The 15874-nt window shown below is 38.6% G+C and overlaps 1 protein-coding gene across 1 annotated transcript in view; it reads left to right on the top strand.

Annotated features, from left to right (window-relative positions):
* The first annotated feature begins 15114 nt into the window (after positions 1-15114).
* Positions 15115-15874, top strand: part of C2H6orf132 (chromosome 2 C6orf132 homolog) — a 61115-nt gene continuing 60355 nt past the window's right edge. Inside the window, exon 1 of the mRNA XM_060231237.1 lies at positions 15115-15579. Within this exon, the coding sequence (XP_060087220.1) occupies positions 15426-15579 (154 nt within the window). The 5' untranslated portion in view covers positions 15115-15425. The remainder of the gene's footprint in view (positions 15580-15874) is intronic.

Genomic DNA, 15874 nt, shown 5'->3' with positions numbered 1-15874 from the left:
TATAAGGTTTTCTTTTTTAAAAAATCCAACATCTTCCTACATCATCCTTTCTCTGAAATTTTCGTCCTCTCTCTGAAAGTTGTGCACCTGATATTTCTAATGCGTCTCAAGATACTGTCCTTCTAGAAAAACCCTCCCATTTCCCTTCCTTTATATTGCTTACATAGTTTGCCAAACAGGTTTGATAAAACAACTGAAATATCAGGTAAATCTTGCATATTTTTCACTGGTATTGTGTCTGTCTGTACATGTATGTCCATGTATCTTCTTTGTGGGGTAAGAATATGACTGAGGAGAAAATTTTACAAAATTTCTCTCCTCCCCCCCCAGCCCCCACCTTCAAATTTGGTGTTTGCTTATTTGGTATTCTGGAACTCACAGACCACACAGCCATCATGCATAAAGCCTGCTCAGTTCTTCTGCATGTTTGAATGACCATTGTCATGACTCCTGAGTTGAACATGAAGTTCACACACAGAAAGGTACAACATTAGTATGAGAAACCTCCTCCATGGGTTTGTTGCAATCCTGGTTGCACATAGCCCTTTGATATGAGAGTGCCAGGGAAAAAGAAAATTTTAAGGGAAATTACAATACTACAAACTCAATTGAGACTTTTGTTGAATAAAGAAGTGGAATGGAGTTTGAAAAGACTTCAGCAGAAATCCTTTGAGGGAGCAAATAAACTGGGAAGGTATTTGGCTTGGCAATTGAAGAAAAAGAGAGAAAATAGAATTATTAACAGAATTGTGGTAGATGGAAGAGAAGTGGTTACTCAAGAGGGAATAAAAAGAGAATTTTTCAAGTACTATGCCAAACTGTTTAAAGTTGTTAAAATAAAGAAAGAGAAGATGGATGAATATTTACAAAAGATAAAATTAGATCCCCTAACTGAAAATATGAGAAAAGTTTTGAATGATCCAATTGAAAAGATAGAAATTGAAGCAGCAATCAATGCAATGAAAAATGGAAAAGCTCCTGGGCCAGATGGATATACAGCTAAATATTTAAAAACTTTTAAGGACGAATTAATACCAAAATTGCAGAAGTTGATGAATATAATAAGAATAAAAGGGAAAGTACCAAATACATGGAAAGAAGCTGTTATTTCGTTGATACCTAAAGAAGATAGAGATGCCACAAATGTAAAAAATTACGGACCAATTTCATTATTAAATAATGACTATAAAATATTTACAAGAATCTTGGCAGAACAGCTTAAACAACATTTGATAAATTTTATAAAGGAAGATCAAGCAGGGTTTCTTCCCAAAAGACAAATAAGAGACAATATTAGGACTGTTGTAAATATTGTAGAATATTATGAAAGACATCCAGAAAAAGAAGTAGCATTATTCTTTGCAGATGCAGAGAAAGCATTTGACAATTTAAGCTGGGACTTTATGTTCATGGTAATGGAAAAAATGGAGCTGGGAGAAAGTTTTATAAGAATGATAAAAGCAGTATACTCCGAACAAAGGGCAAGGTTGTGTGTTAATGCAGATCTTACAGAAGAAATGAAAATTAGCAAAGGTACTAGACAAGGCTGTCCGCTTTCACCACTGTTGTTTATAATGACTCTTGAAATTTTATTGATGCAGATTCAAGAAGAAAAAGATATACAAGGTTTACGGATAAAAGGATGTACTTACAAATACAGAGCGTTTGCTGATGATATAATGTTTATAAATGAAAACCCCATACAAGTTACACCTTTGCTGTTAACTAAAATACAAGAATATGGGGAGCTGGCGGGACTCTCTATAAATAGAGAAAAATCTAAAATTCTGTGTAAAAATATGCAGACGAATAATAATAAATAATAATAATAATAAATTTTATTTGTACCCCGCCCTCCCCTGCCGAAGCAGGCTCAGGGCGGCTAAGCAGGCTCAGGGCAATAGACAACAAGAATTACAGAGACTAATGGGTTGTGAAGTCACCTCCAAGGTAAAGTATCTAGGGGTGGAGATAACAATGAAAAATATTGATCTGTTTAAAAATAATTACGAGAAGTTATGGCATAAAATGGATGAAGATATGCTAAATGGAATAAGCTTAATCTGTCATTGCGGGGCAGAATAGCTGTAATTAAAATGAATATTCTACCAAGGATAATGTATTTGTTCCAAACTATTCCTATTGTGAAGAATGCCAAACAATTTGATAAATGGCGAAGGAAAATTTCAGAATTTGTGTGGGCTGGGAAGAAGCCAAGGTTTAAAATGAAAATTCGGTCAGATACAAAAGAGAGAGGCGGATTTCAATTACCAGATTTAAAATGATATCATGAAGCAGTTTGCTTAGTGTGGATGAAAGAATGGATAACGCTGTTAAACAAAAAACTTCTAGTGTTGGAAGGTCACGGAAATAAATTTGGCTGGCACGCATATTTGTATTATGGAAAAAAGAGGATGGATGGTCTTTTCTTTCACCATTATATAAGAAGCAATTTATTAAATACATGGACAAAATACAAGAAATATGGAGATGAGAGAAGACCTTTATGGATAGTGCCAGCTGAAGTAATAAAGATAACGGCTGAGATAGGTGAAGAAAAGTGGCTGTCATATAATCAATTGTTAAAAATACAAAGTGGAAAAATAGAACTGAAAACTGCTGAAGAATTGAGTCACAAATATGATTGGTTTCAAATGCAGCAGATAAAGAGCTTGGTAGAGAATGACATTAAAACTGAAGGAATAAGGAAAGAGCAAACAGAAATGGAAAAAGTTCTGCTTGGAGACAATGATAAACTAATTTCAAAAGTATACAAATTACTTTTACAGAGGTCTAGAGAAGATGAAGTAGTGAAATCTCAAATGATTAAATGGGCAATTAATGTAAATAAAGAAATAAAGATGGAATTTTGGGAATATCTGTGAAAGAACTCTTATGAAACTTGCAACATGTCAAAGTATTAAAGAAAATTGTTTTAAAATGATGTATAGATGGTATATAACTCCTAAAAAATTGGCAAAGATGAATAATAAGATGCCAGACAGATGTTGGAAATGTAAAAAGCATAAAGGTTCTTTCTACCATATGTGGTGGACTTGTGAAAAAGCTAAAATGTTTTGGCAGATGATTCAACAAGAGATTTCTAAGATCTTGGGATATGAGTTTAACAAAGTTGCAGAGACTTTTCTGTTGGGACTACAAATGGAAACATTTCCAAAAGAAGATAGAACTTTAATCTGGTACTTGCTCTCAGCCGCTAGGACATTGTATGCGCAGTTGTGGAAGCAAGAAAAAATACCAGAGAAGTGGGATTGGATTATAAAAGTTATGACATGGAGTGAAATGGACAAATTAACAAGAATATTAAGAGACTATGATGTGGAAGTTTTTAAGATGGAGTGGAAGAAGTTCAGAAGATATGTAGTAAAAGAGTGGAAAATAAAAGGACACTGGACAATTTTATTTTTTAAACTCAAAATTTTTTATTTTACCAATATTACTCCATTTTTTCAAGACAGATACATCTTAGATACAAACAACAATACAATATATATATATAAAATAAATAAATAAGTAAAGGAGGGGGAGGGGAAAACCCCACCTTTAACCTACTGCTACTCCAATACCCACAGCCAAGTCCAAAGGCCTCGCCCCAGATAAATTACAAGCATTAAAACAAAATGAAGTTTAAATATTTTTTTGGCATTTCATTTTTTTTCGATGAATTGTCATTTACATAATCAAAAAAAAATAAACCATTTTTTGGTAAAGTTTTCTCCTGCTCTAGGTTTGTCGCTAAAAATAAGTTGCGAACCATAGTTGCGAAAATAAGTTCTGGAACCATAGGGTCAGCGAGGGAGTTCTTGCAGCTTTCCAATATTTTGCTAACAGAGTTTTCCCTGCCAAAATCAAGAGAGAAATAAGATCTTTCTTCTGTTTGGTAAAGTTGTTGTCTGGCCAGAAATTAAGTAAAATAGACTCTGGGGTACGGGGGATTGATTCGTTAGTAATGGCTTCGATTTTGTTTATCAAGGCATTCCAAAAAGACTGCACTTTTGGGCAAGACCACCAGCAGTGAAAAAAGGATCCGATTTCACCACATCCTTTCCAGCAGACGGGAGCAAAGCCTTTTCTCGCGTGGCTCAGAGACAAAGGGGTTAGGTACCAGCGTAAAGATAGTTTATACTGTTGGAGTTTGAAGTTTGTGCACCTTGATCTACCTAAAGGAGATGACCATAATGTAGACCATTGCTCTTCAGATAAATCAAGAGAGCAATCTTTGCTCCACGCTTTTTGTTGGTGTGACTCCTGTGACCAGTTTTTTTGATTCAATAAAGTATCGATTTTTGAAATCACTCCTTTCTTATTCGTGTTTTTATTAAGAATTAATTTTTCAAAAATATTTACTTGATCTGCAGGAATCATAACAGGAATTACCTTGTTCAAAGTGTCATAAAGCTGATGGTATTCATACCAAGGGATATTGGTCTTGTATTTAGATTCCAATTGACCCCGGGTAAGCAGTTTTCCCTTTGAACTTACATCAGCAATTCTTAAGATGCTTAACTGTCTCCAAGTTTTAAAACTCCCTTCAGAAACTCCCGGAGGAAACCAAGATTGGCCCAAGAAGGCCATGATCGGAGTGGAAGGCTGGACCACAGATGTCCTAAACTTGTCCCATGTCTTTAAAGTGCAACATAAAAAGGGGTTAGTTAACAGCACTTTACTTCTGTCCGCTCTAGAATTCCAAAGTAATTCTCTAAGATGGAGAGGATAGATACTGGCCGCTTCGATTTGGACCCAGGGTAGATGACATTCCTTCTTAGCATAAAGCAAGACACTACGTAGCTGGGCTGCCACATAGTAGCTATTCAGAAGTGGTGCTGCCAACCCTCCCTTAATGATTGGCCTAGAAAGAACCTGATATGAAATCCTGGGTTTCTTGTTGTCCCAAATAAAAGAGGACAGGCATTGTTGCCATAATTTCATATCCTTATTCAAAATAGGAATAGGTAAGTTCTGAAATAAAAAAAGAAATTTAGGCAGAACAAAAGTTTTTAATAAGTCTACCTTTTCAATCAGGTTGAGTTGGAGTTTAGCCCAAATAGCTAAGTTAGATTTAATGGGCGCATATAGCTGTCTAAAATTGGCATCAAATAATTTAGACAAATCTAAAGGTATATGGATTCCCAAATGGCGCCATGATTTGGTGACCCATTTAAAAGGAAAAAACCTGTTCTATCTGTAGATAGACATCTGGAGGCACATGAATTGGGAACAACTCTGATTTAGACATGTTAATAGTTAGACCTGAAAATTTCCTAAATAACGCCAATGTTTTCATTAGTTTTGTTAGAGATTGCACAGGATTACTCAAATAAAAACAGTATCGTCAGCAAAGAGACTGATTTTATGGGATACGCCTCTCACTCTAATGCCTTCGACTTCAGGATCCGATCTGATTAAATGTGCTAATGGTTTCAACGAGATAGCAAATAAAATTGGAGAAAGCGGACAACCTTGACGTGTACCTCTAGTTAGTCTTATTTCTTCTGATCTATAACTATTAATAGTTAATTGCATTTTAGGATTTTTGTAAATGGCCGTAATTGAATTAAGAAAATTTGGGCCAAAACCCATGTGATTTAGAACAGCTTTTAGGTACTTTATTTCAAGCATGTCGAACGCTTTTTCCGCATCCAAAGAAAGGATTAATGAAGTTAGTTTGGATGACTTGCCATAGTGTATTAAATTAAGAGTCCTCCTGATGTTATCGGAGATGGAGCGACTAGGAATAACTCCTGCTTGATCTTCATGGACATAGGTGCAAATAATTTTGTTTAACCTACGGGCTAATATAGTTGAGAAAATTTTAAAGTCGTGATTCAATATTGAGAGTGGTCTGCATGATTTAGGATTTTGTTTATCCTTACCCTCCTTGTGAATCACTATCATTTTGGAATCCCTCCACGTATCCGGAAGGACTCCCGTTTCCATTGCCAAATTGCAGGTTTTCAAAAGGGGTTGCAACATTTCGGAACTAAATTTCTTATAAAATTCTATCGGAAACCCGTCTTTGCCCATCGCCTTGTTGTTTTTTATAGACGATAGTGCTTCCAGAATTTCCAATTCCGAAATCGGTCTATCCATGAAGTCAGTGTCCTCCATAGTTAGTTTCCTGTCAAACTTAACATTTGTTAGAAAGGTTTTAAAATCTAGGTCGCCATCAATAGAGGAAGTATATAAGGAGGAGGAGTACTCCTGGAATACCTTGGTTATTTCCTGAGGTGTAACACAGATATCACCTTGAGGTGAACGAACAGAGTGTATTATTGTAGTAGCATTCTTTTGATGCAACCTAAACTTCAAAAACCTCGGAGACTGTGAAGTTTTGGTAACAAATTTTTGTTTCAAATATAGCAATTTTTTTTGTATATCAGAGGTTTCTAGCAGTTCCAATTTATTCCTTTCCAAAGTCAGATTTTTCAGCAGTTTTTTCCCACCAAATTTAATATTTTTTTTTCCAATTCAACTATTCTAAGCTGATGCTCTTTTATTTGTTTGGATCTATCCTTATGACATGCCGCCGCAATTGAGATCAAATTCCCCCTAAGCACAGCTTTGAATGCGTCCCAAATTACATGTTGAGAAACTCCACAATCTCCATTATGTAAAAAGTAGTCCTGAACTGATTTCCTAATTTTCCCACAGACACTCTCCTTGGAGAGAAGTAATTTGTTTAAGGTCCAAGTGGGGCCTTTATTGCCAGAACACACAAATTCCAGCTCTCCTGACACCCAAGAGTGGTCAGAAATATTTCTCGAGCCAATATCTACACTTTTAACAGATTTTAAAAGATTTGGTGAAACTAAAATGTAGTCAATTCTGGTATAAGAGTTGTGTACGTGGGAAAAGAAGGTAGTCTCCTGCTCCCTGATTGAGTGCCCTCCAGACGTCCACCACATTAAAAGAATGGAACAGTTCAAATAAACCTGTCTTCTTGGCTGTCCTAAGTTTGGTCACACTGCGGTCCGACCTATCCAGGGTAGGATCCATGATGTAATTCAGATCCCCTCCAATGATGAGTTCCCCTTGTTTAAAGCCCATCAGATCGGCAAAGGTGTCTTCCAAGAACTTTAATTGGCCACTGTTTGGAGAGTAGATAGAGGCTATGGTTAATAGGTGACCATTCAGGATACCCTTCACAAATAGATACCTACCATTAGGGTCAGCCTTCATGCCCTGCAAACTAAATGACGTGGTTTTCGAAATCAAGATTGCTACGCCCCTTGCTATGGAGGACCCAGTGGCCTGAAAAATCTGGGTAAACCATTTAGAACGTAGCAATGAAGTAGTTTGCTTTTTTACATGAGTTTCTTGCAAGCAAACTATCTGAGGTCTCTCTTTAGTTAAGAAATTAGAAATACGCGCCCTCTTAATCAGGTTTTTAAAACCCCTACAGTTCCATGTGAGGATTTTTACTGGTTTGGCCATCCTGAGAATAAAAAAAAAACAAGTAAAAAAGGATCAAGAGCCTTCCACCCTGCTATGAGGTATTGGAGCAACCGATTACTCTTACAACCAAAACAACACTAAGGAAAACACACAAAATAAATTAAGACAATAGAAAAAAAGATAACCCCCCCCCCCCCTATACTAAATAAAAAAATAAGGATACGGGCAAAAATTATAACAGGGGTGTTATTACCTTTCTTGAAACACAATAGAAAGGTAAGATAAACTTTAAATAAAAAAAAAACACTACTACTAAATACTAATACCCTAATGCGGGTAACTTTTCAAAGCCTCCCTTAAATAGGGAGGTTAGGGAAAGCACCTGTTTGTTCGTGCCTCCCTTCCTTGAAATTCCTACTCTCCTCTCCAGAGGGTGAGAATAACCAATAAAAGAACAGTATTATAATTCCTAACCATTCCTCCTTCCCCAGTAATATCAATAAGTAACAAACTCCTTCAAACCAAGTATATCAACACAGTATTCAACATAAAGTGAAAGTAATTACTTTCACAACCCCATCAACAATTGTTCTTACAAACAGTTTTGATATAACTTTTCCTAGTGTCATTTGTCTTAACAATGTATGCAACAAAAAGAGAGGTAACTTTGCCAGTCATTTCATACAATCACAATTGACTTTCTACCCACGGGGACTGACTGGCGTCAGATAAACACTATTGTAACTAAAAAAGCCCAAGAATATTTGTACCCCAAAGTTCATTTAAAGCAAATCAATATTTAAATGCACACCTAGAAGACTATATATCTTAAACCTCTGTTGTCTATAAATAAATTATTACAAAAATAGAATTGGGTACCATAGACATTCATCCATGCCATAATTAGGTAGATCATATTTCCCATTTGTTTCTCCCAGCGAGGAAAAAATAAAAGACCTGTAAACCCCATAGAAATTGATTAGGTTTGGAATATACATATAAGAAAGTTAACGTCATATTATGACAATCATTTGAAATTCAAGTCTTAGAATAAAAAAATAAGCCTTAAAAATAATAGCATTTGATTTTGGGCCTAAAGAATTATAGACCATCAATAAATAATAAATAATTAACCTCTATTTACAATTGGATCAATACAACAATAAAAAATATTTTGTACAGACTTTCATGTGGTCAGGTACTAAAAAAAGCTTTGGTTCACCAGTTATTTAAATATTATAGAAGTAGGAAATGGGTTGAGTCTGAATTTAATGATATATAAAAAAGTTCATTTTGCCTTAAAAAATAGTGATCAACCATAGAAGAAATTTATTCCTCCATCAATCAGGAATCCCCTAAAAAATTAAGCTAAAAATAAACATCCCTTCCAAGAGCAATCACCAGGCAAAAAACACAACAGTTCATTATCTTAAGAACCACTTTTTAACTACTAAGCACTATCTATAACCACTGGCAGTAGAAACTAGACTTAAACAGCAAGCGGATAAAAGGGGTCAGGAGCCTTGCTATTGCCATTACTAAAGTCAGTGCTCTGCTAGCAATGATCCCCCCCACCTCCATGTACTGCAATCAACTAAATATTTTTAAACACGGCGAAGCCCTAAGACAAGCTCCCGTAAGTTCAAATCAACGAAAGGACCGGAGTCCGGGAACAGTAGCTTGAAACATTAGTGTGAGACAGGTAAGAAAAACAACTATGCGGCTGTGTCTTCATCAGGCACTCGGCTTCTCGGCACCGGAAACAGCTTCCAGAACTTGTCCTTCTCTTCCGGCATGAGCTTGAGCGATAAGGCGTCCATTAACTCAATCCCTGACTGCGCATCATAAACTCTATGCAAGACGCCATTTTTATATAGCAGAATCTCCGACGTTGGAATCCACCGGAACCTCAAATTGCTTGTGTGCAGTTTATTCATGATGATCTTCAAATTCCGTCTTTTCTCCAGCGCTTCAGGAGATAGATCCAATAAAAATAAAATTCTTTTGCCATTATACATCAAGGCATCACTCTGTCTTGCCTTTTGTAGAAACATTTCTTTAATTCTGGAATTGGAGAATTGCACCAGAATGTCCCTATTAAAGTTGCTTCGCAACGACTTCCTAGATCCCAGCCTTTGGACTCTGACTATGTTATTCACCATGTTGCCTTGGAACGCAAATTTTTCTTGGAGCCAGCCCGCAATAAACAGTAACAAGTCACTTTTATCTTCAGCCCCTTCATGAAACCTGCACAGTTTCAGGTTTAAAGCCCTCCATTTGTTTTCTAAAATTAATATTCTGTCTTGAAGTTTGCTTTAATTGCTATTGATAATGACAAGCTCCTGATTGCTCCGCTATTTTCGCAGTAGTGGCTAGATCTTCTGTTAGTTCTTACACTTGATCTTTTAAGGGCCTGATATGCTCTGCTATGGTTTCATTGAAGTACTTATGTATATCTAGGCGCAATAGATCAAGGTCTCTACGGGAGATGGGGCCGTCCTCTTTGTGAAAGGGAGCCGCTGGGGAAATTTGCTGATTATGGTGAGAGGCAGCAGGGCTGAGCGCCATTTTACAGGCGAGCAGGGAACTCGAGACCGGGCCACCAACCTTATTAGAGCTCTCTGGTGAGAGAGAAGTAGTCTGAGACCGCAGCTTTTTAAACCGAAATCTGCTTCTTTTTTTGCCACACCGTTTTTCCTTTAGATTTAGTTGTCATTGGAGTTTGTAATGCCGTTTTATTCGTGGAAAGGGGAAGGAGGTAGCCGGAGCTCGCTTATTTCGCGTCTGCCATAGCCTCGCGATGCTCCGCCCCCCTCACTGGACAATTTTTGATAATGATTAAGTTTTAAAAGAAGAATATAACTTTTGGGTTTTTTAATAGTTAAGGGTACCTTTAATATTTGTTTTTTTTAAAGTAAATAACACTGGTGGGGTCAAATAACGGGGGGAGGGGTGGGGGAAAAGTAAGATATGGGGTAGATAAATTTTTCTTTTTAAGTTGTAAGATATTGATATAGATTTGCTACCATATGTTACTAATAAAATTGTTTATACCCGATATGAGAGTGCCAGGCCTTCCCCATATGGTTGCACTTTCAGTTTAAGGGTACTTTCAGATGGAGGAAGTGTTACATGCACTGAGTCAGTGCATCCGACATCTGTAATTCCAATGTGGATTATGCTGATCTGAGTACCCCTATTCTGAATGTGCAAGTTGGATCAGCATGGGCTAGAATGGCACAGAACGGCAACTGTGGTGGAGGTCACTAACAGAATTTGCTGGCACTACTTTTTCAACATGCCTCCTGTTTCATTTCTTGCATCAGTGTAGGGGAAGTTGCCACCTGGAAATACCCTGGCTCTCCAATCAGATTTCCTTAGAATATTCAGGGTTCACTCCAGGCTGTGCCTTGGGTACCAAACAAAGACAGAGCTAACAGAAGAAAGCTTGATTCATCCAAGCATTTCAAGTGAAAAGGATGTGGGAAAAACAAAGGAACAAAGGTCATTTGTTTGTTTGTTGTCCCTCCCTCCTCATCACTCTCTTCCCCAGCTTTACTTACTTGCTGTAATGGCAGTGGTGTTGGTTGTGGATGGCCAGGCTTCCAGTGGTAGAAGCCCCATGGCAGGCAGGCAAGTAGCCAGCTAGCCAACCAGCCTGCTCTGTTCTTCTTCTCTCCCAGCATGTCCAAGACTCCATACTTCAGTATACCTTGTAGTCCTTTGGGTGCTTCACATAACAAGAAGAACGAGCACCTTACCTTTAGGATCAGTCAGCAAGAGCGTGGGAGTTAGCAGAAGGCCAACAATAAAATCTCTCATTACTTTTGTGGCAGAGCATATAATCCATATTTTAATTAGGGTTTGTCAATGCAAGCATATATTCAAATGAAATTAGTATTACAGTTTGATTTATGAGTTTATAAAACACTGCTCAGTTAGACTCTCGATAGCTATCATGCTGCCCTTCAAGTCTCTGAAGTTTTGCCTACATCCAGCCTCAATAAGAGCACCATTTCTATTTTCATGACTGATTGTCTCGGCCCCTGTTGTTAGAGATGGAACATGGGAGTGTGTTTTAAATCAATATTTGTAATGATACTAATAATTTCATAATTGAAATATATATTGGTTTTGATGAGTTTGGGATCTAAATTGTGCCTTTTAGAGCTTCACATATGCTGAATATACATTATGGCTTGAAGCTTTCAAATGCCGTCCTTGGTATAATCTACACTGTAGTGCCTTCAGAAGAGCAGCATTTGGCTTATGGAGAAGTGCTAAAAACATTTCATTGTGTCCTTCAGTCCTCCAGTCAGATGACAGGACAAGCTGCTATGAAGTTGCATTGGAGCACAAACCAAGCTTGGTTCCATGCTCACAGGCTTCTTCTTCTTTTTTGCCAAAGTGAAGTGGAGCTTGATCAAGGCAAGAAGTCTAGAATCAAGCTCCCAAAGTAAGGGAACACAGAAATAATTTATGTTTAAGTCTCAACACAGTTGTGGAAACAGAACAGCATTGAGCCTCTTTTCTGTTCCACTGGCACTGCATAGGATCCATCACCTAGAATTCAAGAACATGATGGTGGAAAGTGATATCAAGTCACAGTTGACTTGTGTGCTTTCAAGGCAAGAGATGTTCAGAGGTGGTTTGCCATTGTCTGCCTCTCTGTCATGACCATGGTATTCCTCAGAGGTCTCCCATTCAAATACTAACCAGGGATAAGCCTGCTTAGTTTCTGAGATTTGTCAAGGTTGTGCTAGCTAGAGCTATCCCGGTCAGGGCAGAATTCAGGAACATAAAACAATGAAATACATATTTATATAGCAGCTCTTAAACTTCAGCAACCCATTTTGATTTTTTTCCACAGATCCCCCAGGTCAGTCACCTCCTTACCTGTGCCCTCTATGCACTGGACAGCCTCTTTTCAAAGTAAATGGCAAATTGTGAAAGCCCCCTGGAAGCCACAGATGTCCACCTCAGTGGAAACCACATCCATTACAGTTTAAAATCAAGTTTAAGCACAAGATTTGTATGTGGTTGTCACAACTTCCCTCTTCGTGTATGCAGTGCTGCCACCAGGAATTTAATTCCAAACACTTTAATGTTCCCAGCTGAATTGTGCCCAAGCTCTAGGGCTTCTTCATTGGACTATGTGGCCCTGAGGATGAGACTCTTATAATTTAATACCATAGGACTCCAGGTTAATATAAAACAAAATAAAACTTGTACAATAAGTGATGTTTATAATTTAATTCCTCAGTGAATAATAATAACTTCTGATTGAGGTGTCACACTCTTCCATTTCACACACTCCTCACTCTCAAATCCTCCTTTCTCTTCCTAACTCAGCTTCTTTCTCTTGCACTCCTATAATACTGTGACAATATTAGGTTTTGGGTCTCTATCTAGCCCCTAATATGTCCTCTAAAGTATTCTACTTTTCTTCCATAGAATCTCAATGCCTTTCACAACACTGGTATGGGATTTTGATCAGAAGAGACTGCCGACTGACCACAACTGACTGTTAACTGCTGTCACTCTGCTGAGAGTTAACTAGTGACTGACTTCTCCCTCTCTTTCTCTCCTCCCTCCCCACATGTACTTCTTAGCTCTGCCACACTCTCTCAGTCACCAACCAATCACTTCATTCACTCTTTTACTCCTATTTCTCTGCTGCGACTTACCAACAATTTAAGGAACACACATATAAATTCAAATAATTACAGTAGGTCAGGTCTTAGAATGCAGTTGATTCTATAGAGCCATATTGGACCCCGAATTGTATTCTGATGAATCTTGCTTCTTGATTGGAGGGAACTCTGCCCTTAGGACACAACCGAATGTTAAATTGTTGCCGCATGCTGGCTGAATAGGAATCGGAAGGGGCCTGGAAAAATCTTCAGACTCATTCATAGAAATGGAATATGACCAGCATCTTACAACTTCTGGTATTCTGATATTCAGTTGAAAACCACCACTGGATTTTATTTGTTATGGATGCAGTGGCAATTGTCTGTCTCTGTGGTGATATCCTCTTTATTGGGGAATAGGGCAAAACCCAATTCAATTTTATACATAAAGTATTTATTTATTTATTTATCTGGGATTTATATCCTGCCCTTCCCACCGAGTGGCTCAGGGCGGCTTACAACATATATAAAACTAACATAAAAGTATAAAATTACACTTTAAATTAGCATTTCACAATATATAATTAAAATCAAACATTTGTTATAACTATACATCATTAAAACAGCCAGCAGTCGTGGAGCTACACTCTATTCAGCTTCAGATAAAAATTCAGTATACAATATACAGCATTCAGTAGTCGGTATACAGGGCCGTTAGTTGTGGGCCAGCCGGAAGAGGACTGTCTTACAGGCCCTGCGGAATTGGGTGAGATCCCGCAGGGCCCTTACCTCCTCCGGCAGCTGGTTCCACCAAAATGGAGCCATTACAGAGAAGGCCCGGTCTCTTGTGATCTTCAAGCGGGCCTCCTTTGGCCCGGGGACAACCAAAAGATTTTGAGATCCCGATCTCAGTGCTCTCTGGGGAACATGCGGGGAGAGACGGTCCCTCAGGTAGGCAGGTCCTAGACCAAGTAAAGCGACTAGATCAGGACTGAACCTCCCTGTTGTCTCAACTAATTAGAGTTCCTAGAATTACCCTACTGGATCCTGGCTGCCATATCTGGAGTGTACCTCCTTAGTGTTTCTCAACCAGTTCAGAGTTCCTAAAACTGCGCTACTTCTGGTTGGTGGTGCTAGGTACTCTGGAAGCCATGTAACTGCAGGCAGCAGCAGCTCTATGGATGCCTGCCAATATTGTTGAATGTTGTGCTATTGTTGTGCTATAGTGATAGTTCACTAGTGTTGCTCCTGCAAGGATAAGACAATGCATGAGGTGAATGACTGTAGTAGTACAATGACAGCACAATATTCAACAATGTGTGGATTCAGTCTGTGAACTCCTGTCTTTTGACAGTGAGGAAAAGCATTTATGTCTGTTTCCCCTTTTCCCTGGTGCTGATGCAAGGTGTCTGTCATAAACATGACCTGCCTCCTTATAACACAGGTCAATTTCACATCTGGTCTGTGCATTTCTGGGGGAGAAAGCAACCCATTTAATGGGGAGGTAGGATACATTAACTGGTATTACATGTTACAGTAGTGATGGGACAAGACCGTGTTCTCACTGGGGGTGGTGGAAAGGACGTCCTTACTGGAAAACAGACCTCTTTCACTCCTATGTCTCACTGTGATCTAAATTATAAGTTGGAACTACCCTCTATACATTAAATAGAGGGTCCTCTAACTCAGAAAATAGCAGCCTTGGTGGGGAGGGCAGGGTATAAATCGAATTAAACATAAACGTAAATGTATAGATGAGGGAAATTCTTAATGGCTATTACCTGTCTATGGAGAAGCTCACCAAAGCCAGCATCTGACTTTAAATTTTATACGGGTAGAATTCCATAGCTGTGTATATATTACACCTTATATTTAAAAATATGCCTTTAGAAATGCTGCCCCCTGTTCAGAGCCTTAAACAATAATGCATTTTGTCAACCTAAGGAAATCAGCAACTGACACAAAAGGTTGGGAAATTCATGCAGTGCAAACCAATGTTGTGTGGTTTTTTTATTAACTCAGAAAACTTGGAAAGAGCCTTTTGACCAGGAGCCTTTGTTAGCCTTTGGACGTGGCAGCGCTTTGGGGAAGACCTTCAGAAGTCCCTGGGCTTAAAAAAAAAGTCTGCTGCTTTTAACAATGGCTTATTGTAGCAACGGGAAAAGAATGTAACCGACAGAGCTGGTGTGGGGTGTGGCCAGGTAACAGCAGCCAGCCTTCTACCTGCTCAGGTGGTTTATCTTTAAAGCAGCTGAAAAGGTAGCTGAGGAGACTAGCACCTACCGGAGCCTCTGCTGACTGGTGGCTGAGCAAAGTGTAAATATGTCTTGCTAGAGGGAGCGTTTAGAGAGCCATTGGAGAAAGGCAGAAGTCAGGATGAAGAAGCATCACTCTGTGCAGGGAACTATTAGCAGACTCTTTGGGAAAAAACATAGCAGCGGCAACAACAGTCCCACCACCTCCCTCTATGTCACCAACCCCCCCTGGATCTTCACCCAGGAGGCCACCTCGGACAGCCTGCCACGTTCTGGTCAGTATGGCTTCTCTTTTGTTTTCCTTTTGGAGGCTTGCAAGGGAGGGAAAGGACCACTGGGAAAAATTACTTCTTCAGTGTACAATTTCATCTGGTCAGTCTCCAGATGGAAGGATATTCAGCCCCCGGAGTAACTGGAAAACTCAGAAGTGGAGTGAGCAGCAGTGACATTAGTTTGGGTGCTTGTTTTGTACCACTTGCAAGAGATCTGTGAAGTAGCTATTACAGCTGGGAAGCTACAGGAAGCCTTTGATAAAAAATGACTGGATTAAACAGAAGCATGTCGGAACCT

This window comes from Heteronotia binoei, chromosome 2, assembly GCF_032191835.1.
Source record: "Heteronotia binoei isolate CCM8104 ecotype False Entrance Well chromosome 2, APGP_CSIRO_Hbin_v1, whole genome shotgun sequence".
Classification (NCBI taxonomy): domain Eukaryota; kingdom Metazoa; phylum Chordata; class Lepidosauria; order Squamata; family Gekkonidae; genus Heteronotia; species Heteronotia binoei.
Note: the sequence above shows the minus strand (reverse complement) of the source record. Positions and strands in the feature narration are given on the sequence as shown.